This window comes from Melospiza georgiana, chromosome 10 (assembly GCF_028018845.1).
Source record: "Melospiza georgiana isolate bMelGeo1 chromosome 10, bMelGeo1.pri, whole genome shotgun sequence".
NCBI classification, from domain to species: Eukaryota; Metazoa; Chordata; class Aves; order Passeriformes; family Passerellidae; genus Melospiza; species Melospiza georgiana.
Window position 1 is genome coordinate 14125980 of NC_080439.1, and position 23578 is coordinate 14149557.

General features: G+C 41.0%; 1 protein-coding gene across 1 annotated transcript in view; it reads left to right on the forward strand.

The window, feature by feature from the left end:
• Window positions 1–1397: 1397 nt before the first annotated feature.
• The window catches only part of SLC9A9 (solute carrier family 9 member A9), a 171983-nt gene continuing 149802 nt past the window's right edge, over window positions 1398–23578 (forward strand). Inside the window, exons 1-4 of the mRNA XM_058031120.1 lie at window positions 1398–1670; window positions 7298–7500; window positions 10330–10407; window positions 11007–11083. Of these exons, the coding sequence (XP_057887103.1) occupies window positions 1499–1670; window positions 7298–7500; window positions 10330–10407; window positions 11007–11083 (530 nt within the window). The 5' untranslated portion in view covers window positions 1398–1498. The remainder of the gene's footprint in view (window positions 1671–7297; window positions 7501–10329; window positions 10408–11006; window positions 11084–23578) is intronic.

Consider the following 23578-nt stretch of genomic DNA (forward strand, 5'->3'; position numbering starts at 1 on the left):
ATTCTCAAAAAATACCAGTTAGAATTGTTACTCTTGCTTAAAATTGAGTTGCAGTTCATTAGTTTGGGAGGTGTCCTCTGGTTTCTGCCAGCTTTGCATCTCACAGAGGGTCCCTTGAAAATTAGTTGAGAAATACAGTTTTGACTTAACCCTGATCACGTTTGCAAATTGTAAGGTAAACCTACAGAAAGAAAGAGAAAATGAGGGAAACACAAAGGAGAGAAAATAGTGAAACATGTAGAGAACAAGACAGAGATTGAAAAAATATCTGGTAAGCAAAGAAAAAGCACTGATGAAAAAAAATTAGGGGGAAAATAATTCTTACAAAGTGAAAGAAAAAAGGGGCTGAAATCTGCTTATGCAGAGGACAAAACTGATTGATTATTGAGAACAAAATATTTTGACTGATTGAAGAACCAGTGCCTCCCTGGGAACACTCTATTATGAGCTACAGTCCTGAAACCACTGAAAGTATGGACAGCTGGGTATTCCTGGGTTATTCCCCTTTGACACCTACCTGACTTGGAGTGGATTTTGTACAGATTAGTTAGCTCCAAAATGTTTTTAAAAAAAAAAAAAGCTATGAGAATTTAACATCAAACAATGAGAAAATCATCTTTTATAACGAGCATAAAAATTGCTGGTTTTCTGATGAAGATTAGAGCTTGTTTGAAATTCTCTGTATGTAAATGCATAGCATCCTTGACCAGAGACAAAAGCCCAGGAGTATTTGCTATCCATAGAGTTTTTTTACTGTTTTTCTGGCATAATGGGATAATGAACTTAATAAATCAAAAAGTGCAAACATTTTATTCTGTTCAATAGGGGGGTTTTAAGTTCTTCTAATTCCAGGTAATTGGACCCTTGCTTTTATAGAGATCTGTCTTCTGGCAGGATCAATACAAGTGCCTAAATCTTGAAATCCTTATTCCTGATTTGTTTTCTTCTTCTGTCTTTGCACCATAGAAGTGCCACCTTTTTTCTATGTGATTTACATCTAAACGTGGGGAAGTGGGAAAGAGGAAAGGTGCTTAAACTTACAAAGTGCAGTGATAGTTTTTATGCCATTTTTTAACATAATTTTTCCCACCTTAAACTGTGAAGACAAAATAGGACTCCTAGGATTCAGACTGGGCTGCAAACTACAGGAAGAAAACATGATGAACGCACGCTGAGTTTTGCATCAGAATTTGAGAGATGGAGAGTCTGAGCCTTGGAGGCAATTTGTGCATCCACAGCCAGAGCAAGCGCAGTCCAGCAACACAATCACACTGTTAGAAATGAGACAGGGCAGCTTTAAGAGAGAAACAGGAAGCTGTAACCAGAATCCAGCTGAATTCTGAGCTGGGGCACTTCACCATGAGGCTGCAAATGAAACAGATGTGCTTGCTGTGAATTTCTCTAGTGTCTGGAGTTTTTGTACTGAAGGTGACAACACTTTCCTTCCTGGGATTTTTTTTCCTTCTATTTTTCACAAACTTTCTATAAAGGGAATGAAATGGAGAAGTTGAAGGAATATGTATCAGTGAAAGAAGATCACTTTTATCATCAGGGAGCTGTGGAGCTGCTAATCTTTAACTTTCTACTCATTCTTACAATATTAACAATTTGGTTGTTTAAAAACCATCGATTCCGCTTTCTGCATGAAACTGGAGGAGCTATGCTTTATGGTGAGTATAAATTCAAGTGCCAGCATAACACTGGACTAGTTGCATATTTATGATGAGGCACTTGATCTCAAGTGCTGACAAAGCTCAGAAATGTGCTGAATTAAATGTCATCAGCTCCCTAAGTGTGGGGTAAAATAATGATGTGACAGCATCTCTCCTGAGGTAGCCAGAGGCTGCCTGGGTAGGGGAGCAGCTGTGAGGAGCTGGTTGTCCCCAGCATGTGCATCCTGTGCCCAGGCAGCAGAGCTGGGGACTCCACTGTTTACAACAACAGCCTGCTTGGGTTTGTCCAATGTTCAGAGCTGTTAGTCTAAGGAGCCTTGTGGATACAGACAAGCTGTCTAATAAAGTTGAAATCTTGAGAGCTTTCTTTTGGCTTTGCTCTGTGCCTTTGAAAAGCACACTGAAGAATGTGTCTCAAGTTTGCTCTCAATGCTGTCATTGTAGGGTAACTCTAGCTTGCCTGCCTAGTTCTAATCTTTGATGAAGTTTTGCCATGTTGCATTTCACTCTCACACAGAACTTTCTGCATTGTTCCCCAAGTACTCTGTGCTTTAATGGCTCACACTTACATGTGGAATGACTTTTGGCACTCTTAGTGCTGTTTCACTGAGAGACTCTGCTGCCATAAGATACATACAGGAAGACAAAGTGTCAAAATGGAAGATAGAAATCAACAGCTCAGCCATTACCTGAGTACCAGCCTGACACATTCTGTGCGCACCACATCCTCTAGCAGTGCAATACCCAAAGCTGCTTTTGTTAAGATGGGTGCCTCTACTGCAGGAGCTTCCTTCTCACTGTTGTGCTGTTTGCCATGTGCAGTTGATGGCATTTTCTCAAGATTTAGACAAAAGCCAAAACAGAAATGAAATATGGGAGAATACAACAAAACAAAAATAAATAAGTGTGGAATTAGGGTTTTATTCATCATTTGATTCTGTTTTGCTGCCTGCCCAGAACATACTTTGCACATCATGAGGATAACCTGCTCATATTCTTTGGATTGGTTAAGAGACGAGTGCTCCAGCAGGACAAAGCTTTTGAATTATTAAGACATTCCTCATTATTGCAAATAAACTATCTCTTTAGTCTTGCATTATTGATGGCAGTCTTCAAACAGGAAAAAGCTTATCTGTAGGATCTAAAAAGCTAATACTGCCCTTCTTATCCTTCAAAATTTTGGATATGGGTATAGTTATCTTTAACACCATGGAATGGCAACATTAAAAAGAGTGAAATTTCAGAGGTCATAAGAGAGGTTGTCAGATCAGCTGGCAGCACCTTTGGGAGAAAATCTTCATGGCACCAAGCAAGCACTGACAGTGGGACAAGTCCTGCCCTTACTTAATTTCACCTTCCCATTCCAAACAATTCTAATTTCTACCTTTTCTGCACAAAAAGAGGTCTCAGTCCTGCCAGTTTGCTTTGCTCCAGCCCATTGAGCTATTTATTAGATATGTGAATAGCAATCCAATGAACTGAGAAACTGCCTTCAAGTGATAGGACATGGGCACTTATTGCAGAGTGTGTCCCACAGGATGGCAGGTGGGCCCCGTTCCTCGACTGTGCCCTCAGGGGAGGAGCAGTGGGGAGGACAGGGAATGAATGCAAAGTGTGAGGAACACCAGGGAAAAAAAAAACAAACATAGAAAGACAAAACCAGGAAGTTTTACAGTTACTGTAAAATGCTGAACAGCCACAAACGGAACACAGCCTGATAGAAAGAGCTATTTAAAGTAGAGAACAAATGAAAGGGGGGGTTGGGGTTAGGTTTTTTTATTTTATAGGCTTAGTAGCAGAATTCAGTTTTAGGCTGAATAGTTCCAACTAGAAAAAAAACACAACCATAGTATCTATTTAGAAACCTAAATAACTGAGGTGCATTAATTTTTTTTAACCAAAGCCATGATTCAACAATAAGTACAGCTATATTTAATTTTAAAATCTTTCCACAAAGTAAAAAAAAAAAAAGGCATTTTGAATAATGCAGAATTAATTCAACATTATTTCACAAAGTGCATATATGTGTGTGTATATATATACATATATATAGCAAGGCATTTAGCTTGAAAGTATTTAAAGACTCAAATTATTTTGTCTGTTTTGAGACCAAACTGAAAAATCACTCACAAAAAACAAGGAAGAATACAGACTTACCTTCATTCATTCATTCCTTGGTTTTCCTGAGTCTCGGAGGGCAAGTTTCCCTTCACATTGCAGTTGGGTTTGATAAACAGACCACTAATAGTAAACTTAATTCCTGATTTCTGTATACCAGGGAGACAGGTGGGTATGAGAGAGTTTCCTGTACAAGAGCACACTCAGGAATAGTGTGGGGATGATCTACAGCAGCACTGATAAAACAAAGCCCCTTGCCTGGGGTCAGAGCAGGTGAGCCCTCTCAGAACACCAGCCCCAGGATGTGGCCTCTTGGTGCTGGAGAAGCCACAAGGAGCCAAGAGAACACCAAAGTGCCTGCAGCCACCTCCTGCCAGGCCACACAGCTTTAAATGCCTCAGCCATAAACCATTAGGCACCAAATCCCCCATGTAAGATGCAAGTCAGGGCCCTTCACCTTGGTGCAGCAATAACCCAGAGCTGTGCAGTGACAAACTGAGTGCAAGCATCCAAACTGCTCATTCTCCCCACAGCTCAGGTGTCAGGCTCACACAGAGGTACCACCACAGCTCTAAGAGACTAAAACACTCTGGCAAGTAGGCAGCAAGAATTGAACTTCAACAAAAACCCCAAACCAGCAGCAACTTAAGCTGTGCCTTTTATATGGGAGGTTAATTACCAGATTTAAATGGAAATTGTTCTCAGCTTGAGTAACTGTCACCCCTAGGGAGTGGGTGGTGCCCCCCAGGTGAAGGTGGGGCTGGTTGCAGGTGTACCAGCCTTGAATGCTGTGCTCCATGGCATTAGCTGATGAGACTGGAATGAAAACACAAAAAGGCTGAATGATAGAAGAGCCATTGTGGTGCTCACATGAAATGGCTTTGGGTTACTGTGACTAGAGGTGTTTCAGCAGGTTTGGAGGGGACAGGATTTGACAGGTGTGCAGAGGGAAAGCTGACTCACAGAAACCCTCTGCAGCCCCTCCTGAGCATCCCAATTATTTGGGAGTGAGGGACAATCAGTTCTGGATTCAGCGTTGCTGGAGGTGTCTAATGATGAACACTCTCATTCTTATACCTTCTAAATCCAGTAAGCCTCTTGTGTGAAATAATTCTGTTTGCCTTCTGATGGTGTGTTCTGAGTATCCCCATACCTCACAGGCAGAAATGGATGGAACAGGTGCCAGAAGGAGAAATCTCTGAACCTCCATAAAACAGTATTTAATTGTCTTCCTGATTACAACATTCACGATGAAGAAAGGTTGTTGAGACTCAGAAGAGACATAGGAAAATCACAATTAAGGCAGAAATTTTGTAGTGGTGAGGTGAAGAGAGGAACATCATTCTTGAGACAAAGAAATTTGAAAGAAAACCTTAAATATTTAGAAAAATCAAATAATTACTAAAACTGCCTCCCTGAGTGTTATTACTAGAAAAAGCATTTAACAGCTAACTAGATGAAATCCTGGGGAAAGCACAGTCCTGTTTAGCTCAGGAGTTTGACACAGTGACTGAAAATACCACCAATGGTCACATCTGTAATTAAACATTTTTTCCTGCTTCCACTTAAGACCCTGGAGAACCTGCATTGCCTTCAGTTGAAACATGATTGAGGTGTAGCTAGAGTGAGATTTTGCTGCAAGATCCCACTTCAAAGGAGGGAAGGAGTTGAGACTTTTTAAAAGAAATCTGAAACATTAGTGACAGCCTTTTCTGTTTCAATGCTGCATTTAAATAAATGTGCTTAAAACACTTTTTAATAGTCTTTTTCTGCCAGTGTCCTCAGACAGGCCTTGGTGAATGTCTACAAAATATTTCTGTTACCTGAGAAGATTATGTAATTCCTGGTAATAGAAGTAGTAGTAGTTTAAAACATTGAGTCATAAGGACAAAAATGGTAAAGGAAAACCTGTACATTTTATGCTCCAGAGAATGAAAAATATCAAGTTTATCAAATTAAACTGAATTTTTAACATATTTGAAATTGAATTTAAAAATTAATTATGTGGTTCTTCTGGAGGAAATCTAATTTAAAAAAGCTGAAAACCCTGACAGTTTTAACTAATGAATGGTTTCCTGGTTTCTGACTCATGAATTTGGACATCTGGGCTGAGCACTGTGGAAGTCATATTTCATAGTGGCACATGCAGTGCTTGCTTCCCTTTACATACACATACCTTCTCCTAACATTTTGAGGAGTTCTGTCCTTTACTACAGCTAGATTTATTATCTGATTTATTGCATGAATGCTGTGTAACTTAAGAGAGAGGTCTTGGGATTTTCTACAGCTTATTGAAATCCTCCATCATTTTAGAAAGCAACCACACTAAACAATAGATTCTAAACAAGCAGAAATGCCTCCACACACTAAAACAGACACTACAGCTGTTACTCAGCATCCCCACAAGAAGCAACAAACCTGACTTACAGCTGTGCCAGGAATCTGCAGTTCCAAGAGTCCCTGTTAGCAGGAGATGTGACAAAAACAAGGATTCTTGAGGTCCTTGTGATCACTTGTATTCCCCTTCTGATTATGAGATCAAACTGAAACTGTTACATCATATTCTGCAGATACTTCTCTGATATTTCATGTAATTTAATTTCTTTCTTGTCTTTTAATAGTAAGTATTATCTAGCTAGATTTTTAGGTGTCTTCCATCAATATTTCATCTAAGCATTCTTAGCATTTCGTGGTTATGCTAATAATTAGTAGCTGTAAAGTTGTTCAATCTATACATGGGACTGAAAGCATACATGACATAAAAGAAATATGGAAATTAAATTTGAAACCAAATCGAAGTCCCTGAGGGTGGAAATAATCTCAGTAATATTATCTAGCTAAATATTACCTCTCCTAAAATAAACATGCAGCCTCCCAGTAGAGCCCACAGAAAGAGTCATACTGTCCAGAGGATGGCTGCAGAAATACATTTTCCTTTCTGTTAAATGTAACGGGAAACAAAATATCTGTAAGATCTGTAAGACCCCTACATTGTAGATAGTCTTATAATTCCTTCCCTTCTTCCTGATTTTATTTTTCTATGTTTTTGCAGTCTCAAAAATGCAATCTTCTACAGAAAGCAGAATGTGCCTGAGGATGTGTCAGAGTTTTGTCCCCACAAATGAAGTGTGTAAAATACCCAACAGCACAGCTGATGTTTATATGCTCAGTTCAGCACATGAGTTGTGCAGACATCTCCCTGCTCTCAATAACTATTGAAAATGCAGTGGATGAGAAACTCAGTTAATTATTATGCCAGCAACTGGATCACAAAAATAGGAGTATGACTGTGCATATGTCAAACCAACATCTGCATTCTAATGAAATTACCATTTTGGAAGAATATTTTGTGGTCATCTATGAAGTGTTGAGAGAGGTTCTGTAAATGTAGAAACACTGAAAAGGTATCCTAGTTTTGGCAGAGCTAATTTTTTCTCTAAATGTGTGTCATCAAATACTTAAAAGTACTTGAATATCTAATTTTTCTTTTTTTCTTTACTCTTCAGGCCTTGTAATGGGATTAATTATACGATATGTGACAAATTCATCAGATGTTGAAAGTGGTACTGTTTATGAATGTGAAAAACTGAAATCTGGGCCATCCACTCTGCTTATTAATATAACTAATCAGGTTTATGAATATCAATACAAAAGAGAGATCAGCCACCACAATGTCAATGGTCACCAGGGCAATACAATACTTCAAAAGGTAAAAGCTATCTTATTTTATCTTATTTTTGCTCTAAACTCTGTTTTTATTTTCAGGCTTGAGAGAGGAAAACAAGCTTCAAGTTAAAATGAGACAGAGAGAGAGTCTGTTCTGAATTTAGGGTGGGGAAGAAGAACAGTAAAGGAAAGGAAGTGTGGTAGAGCCCTGACCATCATTTAGCTCCAGGCTGACTGTGCACTCACAGAATGGTTTCCTGAGCTGTTTCAAATGGCAGTCCCAGCTCCTGCAGACACTGAGTTCACTGCAGACACAGCTGTTAACTTGGATTCATTGCACTAAACCTTTATAAACCCCACTGATATCTTTACTTTTCCTCTGCCTTCAAAGTGATTTGCTCTGGGAGGATAATGCAAGGGGAGGTTACCTCCTGTGGATAGCACAGGAAACTGCAAACTCTGAACGTTTTTCAAAACACAAACTTATAAATATGTACTTAATGTACACTTAAATTCATCACAGCATTCTCATACATTCTTCCACTCCTGCAGCGGTCCTCAGTAGGGAGACAGCACTGGGGCAATTCAGGCTGGATGCAAAAAGGGAAGTGTAGGAGTCTTTCACAATGCCATGGCCCTTTCTTTTTCCAGTATATAAAAAAAATTCACTTTTTTAGTATATGTTTCCCTGGTCAAATAATATTTGCTTCTTATAATGTTCACTTTTTTTTTTAAATGGCAGCCATTTGAAGAACACTGGAGTGCAGAAGCACTTTGTAAACCTGCATTTTGTGCTAAAAAACATTGTATATTCACATGAAGCTCCAAAGCCCCTACCAATGGCTTTTTACAATAGTGCAATGTATTATTTAGCTTTTTTCCAAGTATTATTGTTTGTCTAGCACAGTAATGCATGACCTGTGTATTATACAGTTATCATTGGGAAAACTTTTAAGTTATGCTTAGAATGTACACTGTGGAGCTCAGCAGAATTTGCATTTAACCATCTGCTCAAATTTCTTGCTGATGCAGCAGCATTGTGTGCCTGTCTGCTGTTACTGCCAGACTTGCCCTTCTCAGAAAGAACCAGACTGTCAAGGACCATTAGAGTTGTGGTGGGTGGAGACAGGAAAATACTGTGGCAGTCAGACTAATCAGCTTTTGCTGAATCTCCATTCTTTTTCCTGCTAGTTGGTTGCAGTTGCAGCTCTGTCTCAGCCAAAGTGTGTTTCATTTCCAGGGCACATGTACTAATCCATTACATTTGATCCTCTTCCCCAGACCTGGCTCTGGAGCTGACTTAGGAGAGAGGAGGAGCAATGACTTGCACAGAAATTTCTCTTGCCCCTACAGGGAACTGCCCAATCTTGTTTCTATAGTCTCAGGTTGCTGGAAGGCTCTTGAAGGTCTCAGCTGTGAATTGTAGTTCTTCCAAATTATTGCACAGACCTCAGTCTGCCTGGATTTTCACTTCTTTTTCCTTTAAAATTACCTGGCAGATGCCCTCTTGAAAAGAAAATAAATAAAAAAGTAAAGGGGGATGAGTTCAGCTGTATTTAGGAGACGAGACAATAACAATGCCTGGCAGCCTTCCTGACTGGCAAAAGCACTAATGTAAAAACCAGAAAGCATGATCACATCATGCTCTGGGTTTTGTACAACTGTAATTCCCTTTTGACTGCACTAAAAGTGTTTACTTAGTGCCTTTTATCAGAGAGAATAGATTGTGCCATGACTTACAAACATGTATTCTTCAGAACATGTTTTGAATAATAAAACATGCAGTCAGGATTTCTGATGCCCACAGAAAAGATATTTCAACATATCTGCTGAATTAATTCCAAAATTAACATTTGAGAATGTTAGTTCATAAATGAACAAAATCCTTTTTTCATTAGGTTTTCAATGGTGGTGTCAGCACAGCTAATGTTGCTGGCAGGTAATTTAGCTAGAATTTTTAGCTTTTTAATTCAAAGTGGGCAGGATGGAAAAAAGTCTCAGCTCTCACTTCCTGTTTATTGAATCAAGCTGTCTGTTAGTAAGAAGGCAGAAGTAATTCTGTAGGCAGGTCTTACTCTTTTGAAGGAAAATAATCTATAATACTATAGCCTTAAAATATCACTTCATCTGAACAAAGGAGCTGCAAGCCTTTGCACTAATTACCTCCTGTCTCTTAAAAGTATTGGTACAATACAGCCCACTGACAGAACACTGAGCAGTACACAGGCTTATTTAAGTTGGCTTTTTTAGGTTTTTTTTCTCCAGCAATGCTGTAATTTTAAAGATAATTCTGTTCTATTCTATTGAATTGCAATGGCTGAGCAATGTCCTTGGTCTTTCTCTGTGCCAGAAGTTGAAGGCCAGTATGATCAGTGCACTTCCTCATTCTAGCATTGCTTTAAAACTTTTAATGGCTATTTTATAAATTATTTCCTTCAAACGAAATGTTTTGGTGATGTAGGCCTTTTATCACCCTTCTGTACATGGGGAACTGAGGCACAACACTGCTGATGTGTCTTTCCTGAAAGTGACCAGGAGATCATGTCTGAACCAGGAGTTATGTCATGGGACTGGCAAGTTGGATGTCTGGTAGGGCAGCTGCTGTCACAGGTTAAGCTGCTTTTATGTGTTCCTTGTAATGTAGCACAACTGATTTCCTTCCTGAAGGAATACTTTTCAGGTAGTAGTCTGCATCTACAAGCTGTAAGGAACTACACATTTATACTTGCAAAAAACCACCTCAGAATAATCTCACAGACAGTGGAGGTGAGCCTGAGATCAGTCCTGATAAGAAGACACAATTAAAAAACTATCATATCAAATTAAATGCTACTTTATTTTTCCTTACCCTCTCTTTTGTCCTTCCTAGCAGATGACCTTTGATCCTTCCATCTTCTTCAATATTCTGCTGCCACCCATTATATTTCATGCTGGATATAGTTTGAAGAAGGTATGTGTCTTTCTTTTTGTGACAGAAGGGTCTGAGTGTGGCTGCTGCTCTCTAGACCCAACAGGCCAGTGACAAAGGACAGTCAGCTAACAATTTCATTGCCTGGGAAGGACTTGGCAGGAATGGATTAAAATGAATGATTCATGGCCCTCATTCTGCTCTCTTTCTGTCCCTGTGCAAAGATCTGATTGTGCAGTTCAAAACACTCAGGCCTCCCTGTTTTCAGAGGAGACCACTCTGAGTGCTCTGAACTGCAGGCAGGAACAGCCTGTGTTCCATATCCTGCCTGATCAGGACTTTGTTCAAGGGATGGGGTCATGATACCATTTGCATCAGGTACTTCCAATCTGCCATGATCCTGAAACATTTGGCCAGATACATAAAAAAGAGGTAATTTTGATAGCATTCCACCTGGGGGAAAAAAACTGAACACCTTTAAGTTGTAATTTCCAAAATAACTGAGGTAGCCAATATTGCTCCATCTTCTAGATGAGAAATGTGTTGTAACAAATGACAGTTCTAGATGTGCTTCTACTTGGTCTGAATGCTTTTTTATTTACTATATAACAAAGGACTTTCCTTCAAACTTTCCTCCCTAGAGACATTTTTTCCGTAACTTAGGATCAATTTTAACCTACGCCTTTTTGGGAACTGCCATCTCCTGCATTGTCATAGGGTAAGTGAGTGCCTTCTGCTATTATCACATGCTTGGTATTTGTTTCAATTAAAAACTAAACTTTAAAAAGAATTGCAGAGCCTGCATGGTCCATATACTTAGCAGCTGGTGTAGCAGATACAGTAATTCCTTCTCAAGGAGTGCTGAGATGGAAAAGGTATAAAGCTCTTACTGGCATTAATATGCGATGGAGGTTTCTCCTTTAATGTCATTTTAATAATAGTAAAATACATGAATGACCTATAACTTTGAGTTCAATGATTTTAAAACCATTCTTTTATGGGTATGTCATTATATCTATCTTGAAATCCTAGATTTCTAATCATCAAGCTTAGTAAGCATAATGCACCAGAGGCATTGTGGTATTAAATGTCCTGTAAGCCATGGGTGCTCCAAGTGCCAGGAAAACTTAGACTCTGCAATCAAAGTATGATCATCATCTGTGCTGCAATACAGAGGAGTGTAAACTCTCAACACAGCTGTCTCCCCTTCATGTAAAGAAAAACCACTGAAATCTTTGGGCTCAGGAAAAAGGATGCCTTCAGTTTCAGACCCAGAGGCATTGTGCTGTGTCCCATTTATTGGGGAGGAAAAGCTCAACCTCACTTTGCTTTCTGAAATTTTGCTTTTCTCAAAAAATGGCACCTCATCACTTCTTGAAGTTCACAGCTTGGGCAGCTCTATCACTCATATTTTCCCCCTGTCTTTATTTGTATTCTATCTATGACCCTTGCTCTTTTTTCTGTTCATACCCATCTGTGGCAGAGAGCACCCCTAAGACTGAAATTATAAATTCAGTAAGAAAATCTACATCCAAACAACAGTTTGAGCCAAATGGTAGCACATTTCTGAGGTAACAATGGTTCTGGATCTCAGTTGGACTCTTCCTGTGCTTCCACTCTCTTGTCTCAGCTATGAACATAAACCAAAGCCAGTGGATCTGTGAGACTGCAGGAAAGCATTAGGGTGGTCCAGCCAGTAATGCCTTTAAAAATGCATTTGGTTTAGGACTCTGACATTGCCCCTTGTAAATGGAAAGTGCCAGAGCAGCTTGGATAAGTTTGTTAAAATAAACATAATATATTGAATTCAGCCTTTATTCCCAATACTTTCATTCCTAGATCCATGCCATTTTATCTAAAACAGAATAAATGCAGATAGAATCTACTACAAAAAGTTCCTACTAGAAACAATTCCTATAGCAGTTCAAAGTTCAAGCCCAAAGTCAGGGATAAAGATCCAAAGGAAACCTTAGGGTAGAGAGTGGTGAGCACTGGGCCTTGCACTGTGTTCTTGTACAAACCCACAGCCCCCACTGGAACCACTGCAGAGAAGGCAGCAATATATCTATTCAGAGCAGGGCTTGTGTGAATGTGAAGCATGTTTGCATAATGTGCATGTCAGGATAAGGAGGAGATAATGACTGCATGAAGAAGAAAGATGACATGAAAACTTTACTGAAGGGAATGAAAAGTAAGCCCTAAAAGAAAACTATGTCCTAAAAGAGAAAGGGTGAAGAACTAGTTCTGTTACAAAAAAAAAAAAAAAAAAAAAAAAAAAAGACAAAACCCTGAGGTACTTCTAGGTATCATCACTGTAGACAAATATATTGTGCATAGGTATGATTAAACTTGTGCTTTCTTCTCATCATATGAGCACAGCACAAGCACAGGCAGTACCTCGATATCCCCAGGCTCAAGCTTTGTTGTCTGCAGCCTCTCACTGGGGCTGTGCTCTGGCTGCCTGAATTACAGAGCTCTGTGTGAGCCCCTCTGGGGCTCCCTGAAGTGGCAGGGCACAGCCTGTAACAAAGAATGACCAGACCTCTCTTTGTCAACCAGAAACAGCTGGGAAATATCATTAATAAAGAACAGAAACATCATTTGGATTTGCTGCAAACTCTTGGAGTGCTAAAACGTTGCCATGGAACACAGGGATACAATGGTGCCTGTCTGCTCTTTGTGAGTCTTTGCTTTTGTGTGAAAGGCCTCAAGAAAGAGGAGCTGTGTGGAATTTGAGTGAAAAGGCTATAATCAGATATTCCCACTGAGGCTGGGGGAAGGAGGAGTAAGAGAGATTGATTTTCTTTTAGAGAAGATTGTGCCAAAACCTTCTTGCTTTCAGCTAAGTACTGCTCTAACGAGTGCCTGCCCATATTTGCTGTAAGACTGTCCTCAGCCACTTGACTCACAGGAAAGATAGAAAGCTTTCCAAGCAAAGTGCACAAATTATGCCCTTCACACCAAATCTGACAAGCAAAGATCCATGCAGAGAGATCCCATGAGGGAAAGGGGAATTTCCCCCTCTCCAGGCCCTGTTTTAACTGCAGAATAGCTGAAGTGGTCCCCTTCACAGTGAACAGTTTGCTGTCCCTGGGTCTGCATGACGTAAGATCATAGAAGATCCAGTCTTTCAATAGATCTTTTCTCTCTCAGTGGTTCCAGCTTCCTATCTTCTGAAGAGCAGTGTGGGATAACCACTGAGACTGCTCTTTCTTCCTGAGAAAAACCATCCAGGCCAAGTCTCTGTGAGGCTCAGCCTGACACAGGGCAGGCAGTCTTCTGCTGTAGGAGATTCCTTGAGTTTCATGGACTCAGAGAATAACTTTGGTTGGAAACAATGTCTGGATGTCTGCAGTCATCCAGAGCTCTGAGATATCTGTTCCAGTCTTAACCACTCTCACTACAAAGTGCCTTTCAAAGTGTTTATCCAGTTGCAATTTCCCTTGCTTCACCTTGAAAGTTTTGCCTCCCATCCTTTCCCATTGCAGCCTTCAGAAGGGGCTTCATGTTCTCTGTACCCACCTGAGCTTAGCTCCACTCCCATCTACATGAGGGAGCTCAGCTTCTGTCTCTTCTCAGGTGCCACAGCCCTCAAATTATCTTGGTGGTTCTGTCCCATCTCTGTCTTCCCTGTCCTGCAGTCCAAACTGAAACACTCTATTCCACGTCACCTCCAGGTGCCAACAAAAGACTTAATGGCTTCTCCTGGTTTGCTCACTGTGCTTCCATGAACACAATGTGGTTTGCAGTCACAGCTGCTCCTGTGAAGTCCCATTGTGATTTGTGCTCCATTTGATATCCCCCAGGACTCCAGGGGCTTTCTGCACATACTTGTGTAGCCAGCCCTGTTTCTGTGGGGCTGCTGCATAGGGTTGCTGTATTTTTCCATAGGTACCTCATTATTAGCTGTGTATTATGACCACAGTAAGCTGAAGCACCACTGAGCTGATGCTACCCAGTGAGTGCATGAAAACTGGGCAGCTGGTGTATTAAATCAACATCTACTCCCTCTTGCCTTTTTTTTACTTTTACATCTTAGGAAGAAGCAGGGAAAAGGACCTAATCTTAACTTCTGCAAGGAACAGTGTTCTCTTCCCTTAGATTCTATTTTTAATAAACTGTGCTGGGGTGCATCTTCCAGAATTGATGTCTGTAATAGAAATTTTCTATTTTGATAATGGAAGAGTGCTTAAGTATTTGGAAAAATCTTGACACTGTGATAACAACCTATCAGAGCAACATATTGAGTGGCAGAGGGTGTAGAACCATTTGCATTTTTCCCCCTCTTGAAATCCTTTGGACTTCTTTGCTCAGCATTCTCAGTGGCAGCCAGGGCCAAGATGCCTATGCATGTGAGCACTGAGATCATTAAGTTGGTCTTATCTGTGATTTTTTATTTGGTTTCATTTGGTTTCTCTCGAATTGCAATGCCAAAGCCACATTTTCGATATTCAGAATGCAGCATGTTTGCAGCCACTCACTCATATTTTTTCCAGCCTGTCTACTACGTTTGGCAAGGCCTGATTTTTCTTGAATTTAAAGCTCTCTGAGTGTGCAACTCAAATAACAAATGTATTTACAGAAAGCGTAGGCCAAGTTTGATCTGTCTTTGTGGCTGCAGGCAGAATTTTGCTTAAATAAAGCTGAGATAAAATTGGGGTTTGGATCAGAAAAAGTAGAGTAATTGTTGTTTTGAGGGAAGCTATGAAATGCAAATAACGGATAATAGGGGTGTTAGGAAAAATCATGCCAGGATGATCCCTGTTTTAGGAGGAAGGATGTTGGTGTTTTTATTAGCTGCTCAGTTTGCACAACCTTCTCTGGCTGGGGAGACAGGACTTCTCCTTATTTCAGCTGGAGCCACAGGTGGTTAGTTTGGCTTGATTCATTCCAGTATGTCTGTGAACACATGGATGCTGGATTGCAGTAACCATGTCAGATCACTTCGTGGCAACCAGTGCTCAAAATTCAAGTTCTAATTAAAAACCCTCATAGAATCAAAGTATTTCTTTTTTATATCTGTGTTTAACTGGAGTGACTAACAGTTTGGACAAAGTCTCTTCTGACATTTAAATTCAAATGTGAGGAATAAGTCATAATTGATTCTCGCAGGCAATCAAGAATCCTTTCCTCTGCCATTCCTCACCATTCTACAAATGAATATTCAAATGCTGTCCACATATGGTTACTAAACGCTGAGACTATAATAATACAACATAATAAATATAATAAATATGAAATGAAATTATATATGTGATATAATATAATATAATATAATATAATATAATATAATATAATATAATATAATATAATATAATATAATATAATATAATATAATATAATATAATATAATATACATACACTTTTAAAATTCTCTCTTTTAAAATCTGAATCCTAGATGGTTTTTACTTGAAAACCAGAGCAATTTTTTTGTCTTTGTACATAGACATATACATATATAAGTAAAATTTTTTAAGAGAGAAAGAAAGGAGTATCAAAAATATCAAATACCAATAGAAATATTTTTGTGGATCATGATTAGAATTTCCATCATAACTTTCTATGAAAGTAGACATTTTCCATTCAAATGTCTATGATATAAATATTCCACCATCACATGGAATTTTTTTTCTTCACTGTTAACTGTACTGTTACAGCAGTCCCTCTGTGCCTTCTAGAGAAGGATGGCTTGGGCTGAATTAATAACACTGTTGCTCAAATGCAGCACTAACAAGAAAAGTTCAACTTTCCTTTCCACAGTTTACCTGGGTGAGATGCATCCTGACATAACTGTCCAGTCAGAGATTCAATTCTGTCACTGTCACACCTGCCCAAACATTATTCTGAAGGTGAGGAGACACGTACCCAAAAGCCTCAGCAGGCAGGAGTTGTGGTTACTGAGCTCTGCAAGACTGGGGATATTTTTCATTTCCATAAGTACTTTGGGCTAGAGGGGAGTTTAGGGAGGTTTTGGATGTGTTTATTGCTTTCTGCCAGAAGCCTAATGGAATATCCAAATGGGGTCTGCTGACAGGGAGCAGTAGTGGCCCTATAATCTGGTGCTCTTTCTCACTGGAGGGCTATGGATAGACTTTACAGCTTGGAAATGAAACACTTGTACCTATGTGCTCCAGCAGAGCAAAGCCAAATGCTGTTTGGCTTGAATTTACTGTGCGGTGCTGTGGGATTCTTCTGGATTTTGGAACTGTTTCTGCAAGGGAAAATGGGGCCAGGTTAAGGGTAACAAAAACCAAAATCTCTGTTACAGAGCTCTACATAAACTAAGCAAATACCTTTACAAGGATTATCTGCTCTCTACCAGCTAAGCTCTTGCCTCCCAGGTGATAACTTTTGTATTAATTTAGGCTCAACTCATGTACAAGTATTTTTTTTTCCTTAATAAAATACTCTTTTGTACTGCATGTCATCAAATGACACATAAAAAACCCCCAGGTCCATCTTTCCTCCACACTCCACTTGTAAATAGCAAATGCTTAACCTCCCCACAAGCAAGAAAAACAGCTTTCTTTTTGGTATAAACAGAAACTGCTGAGGGGAAGTGTTAAAGTATCTTAGTGCTGTAGAAATTAACTGAAGGAGAAAGAGGGAAAAATTATATATAAACCACATACCCTCCTCAGTGTTAAAAGCCCCTGAACATCAGATGTCTGACTTCAATAATGTCTAACAATATTTTGAGGCCAGATATTCAGCCTATGAGTGGAAATAAAGACAAAACTAGTAAGAAAACATGAAATGAATGTAGTATAGCTGTTATAAGAGTACAGTGCCTGTGCTGGTACCCCTTTTGGAGGTTATGGCTGCTTCCATGTCCCATCTTGGAGTGAATGCAGGCATTTTTTTCACTCACCAGACAGTATTGCCCCAGTTTAGCATTGACTTGAGGAAACTCAACAGAGATTATTCAGCTGAAAAATCAAACTAAGTCTCTCCAGATTTCTCCAAAGGCAGATGAACATGCTGCATGCACGCTGCACATGTTAATGTGCAGCTCAGTTGCCCAAAGCAGTAGCTTTGATTCTTTGGTCAGCCCAAATCTGAGGTAATTCCATTGCAGTCTGTGGAGTTGCCACCTGCAGCTCAGAGCTGCAGTTACAAGGGGCAGTTGCTGATTCTCACCTTTGTTCAAAGGTGTGTGGTAAATCCAAAATGGGTTTGTAAAGTGTAAATTTAGAGAAGCTTGAAAATATACACTGTGATACTTGTGTGGGGGAATTCTGCACAGGGAGTAGAGAAGGAAGAGGCTTCCTCATAGCCATAACTCAGAGAGTTCTGGCAGGACTAAAAGTTATAAGTATTTTACAAAGCACCTCCTATTTGTATGACATATGAAATTATGGATAAGAAGCTGGATTAAATCAAGGCACTGATATAAAGTAGTGTCTCCCAGACCACTGACACCCACACAGAGTGGAAAGTTCTTCCAAGAGTACTTTGATGCCTCCAAGCATGTGTTGCTGCAAGTTCAGCCAGCATTTGTCGCTATTTCGCAATAAGCATCTGACATTGTTTACTGCAGCAGAGCTGATCATGCAAAAACCTGTTTTTCTTCTCATAAACAGATGTGCTAAGCAGCAGGAAGTAATTATTTGTATCATCCAGAAGAACCCCTCAGCATACAAAGGAAATAAATGTATGATAGGGAACACCAAAGGTGTGGGACTGCAGAGACAAATAAAACCTGGAATAGCAGGAGATTAATCTAAAATTAAAAGTATGTTTAATTGGTATTTGATAGAGCCAGCAGGTTCTCCAGGAATCCATCAAAGAATTTAAATCATGTGCTCTTCTGAAAAACATGCAAATGCCATTTGTTGCAAAACAGGCTAAACACTCAAGTCCAGATATTTCCCAATAAGAAACCCTATCCTGGAAGGAAGAGTTTGTTTGTGTAGTTTTTGTTTGGGTTTTGGTTTTTTTTTTTTTTAAATGTCTTCCCAATTGCCTTAAATGTCAAAGCTTTAACTGCAGGAATGAATACTCTTGAATAGAACTCCTCATGTCTTCTTCCCTGATGTTCATGCATCCTTTAAGAATTAACATGCAGAGTGGCTTCCAAAGACTGCCAGTCTCCTCTTTCTCTGGCAATAGATCATCCATACACCTGTGAGAAAAAAAGCTTCCTTGGCTGAAGCATCATTTGCAGTCTCAAGTTTGCAAATCTGCTGTTGCAGTCTCCACAATGACTTTCAGGGGAAACATCTTTACAGACCAGGTGAAATGGAAAATATGCATCCCTTATGGCTCCTTATCCTGAAATCCACTGCCTTTCTCAGTACATCCTTTCTTTCCAGAACAATTCCAGGCTACAGAGGAGATGAAAGCAGATGAAAGCTGCATTGACTTTGATGTCAATGTTAGTTCATTTTCCACCTCTTACAGATATTTTTCCATACTGCATGAGAAACCTGCACACCAAGCCTGTAACTGGGGAAGGCATCTCCAGCCCTGGCTGTGCACTGCTCCAGGCCATAAACACCTGTATGGCTTTGCTAGGTAGTGAGCCAGGCCACGTTTCCTTCTGAATCAAAACAGGCAACTACTGTGTGCCCTCTGTCAGGAGCACTTGGACTTGTGAGTTGGTTGCAAAGTGCTTTGAGCTGCCTTGTGGTTAAAGGTGCAACAGAAATTGAAAACAGAGGAGGAAAAACCTATTCCACTACAGTAGCATGGAGCTACCTGCAACCTGCATCTCTTCAAATTGACAGGTTTGCTCTCAGATCAAAGGCTGAGCAACATTAGAAGTGTACAGGCAGCAAGTAGCTCATTGGAGCAGGCAGAGAGGGGGTGACTGAGATCTCCTGCCTGTTACCTTGAAAAATTCATAATACACCAGCTCAAAGGATGCTTTGTTCTCCCACCCACCACCATTTTACATACCCCACTTCTGAGCCAGCTGATCAAATGGTGCTTTTGTATCTGACAAGTCTTTTACTGAGCACAACTGGCTGTGGCCTGAAATGTTCTGTAAACACAGCAGTTTTCATGATGGCCCTGGGACAGATGCTGCATTCACTGGAGACAAAACCTACAAAAGCTGGTCTGGTCAGGTAACCAGATCCTACACAGTGAGAGGCAGATGGCATTTAAATAGTACACAGGACTTTTCTTCTGATTACTAAGGTGACAATAAACCATATAAGGTGTGTCCCTAGCCTTGGCTCTCCTTGAAATACTGCTTGTCTCAGAACTCCATTACATTTGACTCCATATTCCATACATTTGACAATGATGATAACCTGCAGCAAGTTCAGTGGATGGCCACCAAGATGGACAGGGGCTGGGACATTTGCCCCATAAAGAAGAAACAGAAGAAACTGAGCTCATTTAGCCTAAGTAAGAGGGGCTTTGAGGGGAGATTACCAAGAAAGAAAAGCCAGGCTCTTCAGAATAGTACATGGTGAGTTGACAGACATAAACTGTATTTTAAAAAGGTTTGACTTGATATAAGCAAAATATTTTTCTTCATGAAGACAATCAAGCATCAGAACAGATTGTCCAGAGATGCTGGATGTGTAATCTCCATCCTTGGAGGTTTGCACAACCGAAGTATCTAAGGCCCTAACTACTCTGGTTTGAGCTCATAGCTGAACCTTGCTTTGAGTAGGAATTTTGACTAGAGACATCCTCTGGTCCCTTCTATAACATAAGTTACTCTAAATTCTATGTTGCTGTAAATAACAAACCTTACAGCAGAACATATGCTGTCCCTAATCCATTTCTTTCAGACTTTTTCTACTTTAAATTTTCTGCCACTTTTTCTGATTCAATTATCTTGGTCTCCATCCCGCCATACTCAACACTTAGCTTGCAGGATGTTTTTCTTTCTCCTCACTTTTTGTTGAAATCTGCAATAAAAAGGTCTTTCTGAAGAAAAGTTAGGATTATTTCACTTCCTTCTGAAGCAAGTACTTTATGCATGAATATGGCTCTTAAAATGCTAATTAATCTCAATTCTTAGTCAGCTCCATAGCTTAGAAAGCAAAAAAGTCACTTTCCTTTCTGTAATACACTGACTGGGCACTTCCTTGCTCTCTGCAACACCGCCTCTCCCCAGCTAACCACTCTCCAGCTGAAGCTTAGCAGCAACCAAAATTGAAATGTGAAAGGACCACAATTGCCACTCCTTTCTGACCTCTCCATGATTGAGAGCATGGGTGCTTTTATCTCTTATATGTGCACGCTGAAAGTTTTGAACAGGATGATGTCACTGATAAAAAAACATCAAAAAAAATCCACTTGATCTGCAAAAAAGACAATGAGCAACAGCAAAACCACTGCAACACGAATTTAAGGTCACGTACAGGCACAGAGACTGCGCCAAGACTTCAAATGAAAAAAAAAACAATTTTTTTTTAATTGCTCATGTTCCTTTCTTCCATCCTTACTACCCACTCATTGGTGAAAAAAGGAAAGAGCTGATTTTCCAATGAATCGGAATAATTTTCGGAGTTCTGTTTGCCTATTTTATTTAACCCAAGTGGGACTGCACATGAAAACATTAGGTGCGTTCCCTGGGAATGATCGCCTTTTATTTGATTTTGGGAGGGTTTATGCCACCTCAATGAAAACAAGTATCCTAAAATGAAAGTAAGAAAGAGGGGAACGTATCTCAAGTTGTTCTCTCTAGCAGATCATGTCATCTGGTTCATGCAGGTGCCCTCTGCTGTTCATCAGGCTGTGAATACAGCTGGTTTCAGTATCTTGCCCTGTGAATAACAGAGTGAGATTGCTCTTCACCACTCTTTTGTCACACTCAACAAATAATTTAGGATGGAATTAACTTAGGTCCAATCCCCTGACAAAAACAAGGCTTACTGCAAAAGCTGGAGCAGGTAATGTGGAGCCTGCTGGTCACATTCTGAATGCACCTCAGTGTTCCTCTGAGGAGCAGCATTACTATCCAGGTGCAGCTGCTTTCCAACCAGTGCTCATTCCCTTCTGAGCCCAGCAGGGGGGAGGCTGTGCCGCCTTCCCAGTCCTTCCGAGATGGGTGACTTAACCAGCTTTTCGTAATCTTCTATGAAAGTTGTCTGGCCCCTACAGAAATCCATGGTTTGTGCTAAAGCATAACACAATAGCTGCCTAACCTGGCTGCTACTCATTCAAAGATGTTAAAAATACCTTTTAAACTGGGCTTGATTTCTAGGAAGCAGAATATTGATCTCGCTCTAGATGTGGCACAGCGCCCTGGCTGACAGGGCACAGGGTGTGACCGCTCAGCGGTGTCAGCGACCGGGGGGAAACGCTCAGCGCCCTGCCCTGCCCGGGCTGTGCTGCAGCGTTCGCAGCTCAGCGCGGCTATCGGGAAACCGCGGCTATCTGAAAATCGCCTTTCGCCGTCACATTCAGATGGCTCAAAAACTCGGGTATCACGGAGGGAGCGCAGCCTCAGAGAGGCTGGCACGGGCCAGCAGCACCGGAGCCAGAAGCCTTATCGCTGTACTGGGATACTCAGGATCCGCCTTCCTGCCCTAATCCCACTTGGGCACCTTTCCAAAACACCCGCAGTTGCGGCCAAAGGCTCGTTTGTGTCTGATCCCCGCAGACCGGTGCGGGAGCCTCCCTTCTGCTGCCCTTCAGACTCTGAGCGCTCCCGTTCCGCTGCTGATCGCAGTTTAACGCGTGGCTGAGGCTCCACAGTTTTAACTCCTTCCGCCGTCAGAGCCGAGCCGTCGGCTTTGCTTCCCAGGCGCCAGAGAGGGGAGAAAAAGCCCATCACTTTTAAACCCAAACAAACGGCGAGAGGGGGAGCAGGCCGAGGCCGGCCGAGCCCGGTGCCGCAGTGCCCGCAGCGGAACAGCGCGGCCGGGGCCCGCAGTGCCCGCAGCCGCCACCGGGCGGCGCCCGCGCTCCGCCCTCGTGCGGCCGGGCCCCAGCCGGGCCGGGCCGGGTTCGGCTGTGCTGAGCCGGGCCGGGCCGAGCCGAGGGAGCCCACCGAGCTCATTGCCAGCAAAATTGCATTAACTTGCTTTGAATGCAGTTCAGAACTGCTTGGGGCTCCTCTTCACGGCTTCTCTAGGCCGGTCCTGGGGACACCAGGCCACACGGGGGCCTGGTCTGGGACATCCCGATCCAGCTGTGCTCCTGTTGCAGATCAGGAGGAGCCAGCGCCAGCTCTCTTGTTTATCTTGTGACAGAGCAGCTCCCAAAAGTCTGCAGCAGCATCACTTGTAGCTCCCACTTCTCTTTTCTGGGACTTTGTACTGGGTGTGCTACAAGTTACTAAACAAGCGTCATCTTTTTCTTGTCAGTTTTCCAACACTGATCTACCCTGGGGTTCTGAATAATTCAATAAATGAAGCAATTCTGATGAACAGTTATTAGAAAACTATGGATGTCTTGGGGATACAACAGAGTTTCTTAGCTGAAGCCGTTGTCCAGTCTTCAAAATTATCAGAACGTTAATAATCTGTCTGATTTTCAAAAGTTTTCATGTCATTTTCTAAGTAGGGATTTAGTTCTGGAGTTGTGACACAACGATTTCAGGACATCACTAACAAAGTTACATCATTTGTGGGAACGCTTGGAAGACTGGAAGTGACTCAGAAGCCTGCAGGAGTTGTTACAATGCCCTCTTAGCAAAAGGAATAGACTGCAAAAGCCATTACAGTTGCAACCTCTCACTGGCAAATTGCAGCCTCATTAGTAATCTTGGCAAGGTGACGGGGGTTTTACATTACTGATCCTCTTGTTAGCCCCTCAAGTGTGCCACTGAAGCGCTCTTTCGGGAGCACTTTGTGGAAGGGAATGTTGTAAATATATTGCCTTTATAGGCAAACAGACACTCTGTGTCTTTGGGGCCATCAAACTGGCACATTCACCAACTCACAACTCACTTAAAAATAAATGGGAAGAGAAGGTAGTAGTTAAACCTGCCAAAAATTAGGATCTAATGATAATTGTAAGCACATAAATTTTGGAGTATTTTCCCAGTGAGCCAAGACACATGCAGTAACATAAAATAGCTTCCTTTCCCCACAAAACTGTCTCATTAGTGGTGTGGATGTTCTAGTTAATTTGGAACTCTTCTATATGCAATGATGACATACACATATATATGTATACACATATATATATATATGTTTGGGTTTTTTTAATTGAAAATCATAATTATCTATCAGCAGCACAGTGACTGGCTTGAATGCACTAACATTACTGTAGGGCAATAGCAGTTGTTCTCAGGCAGGCA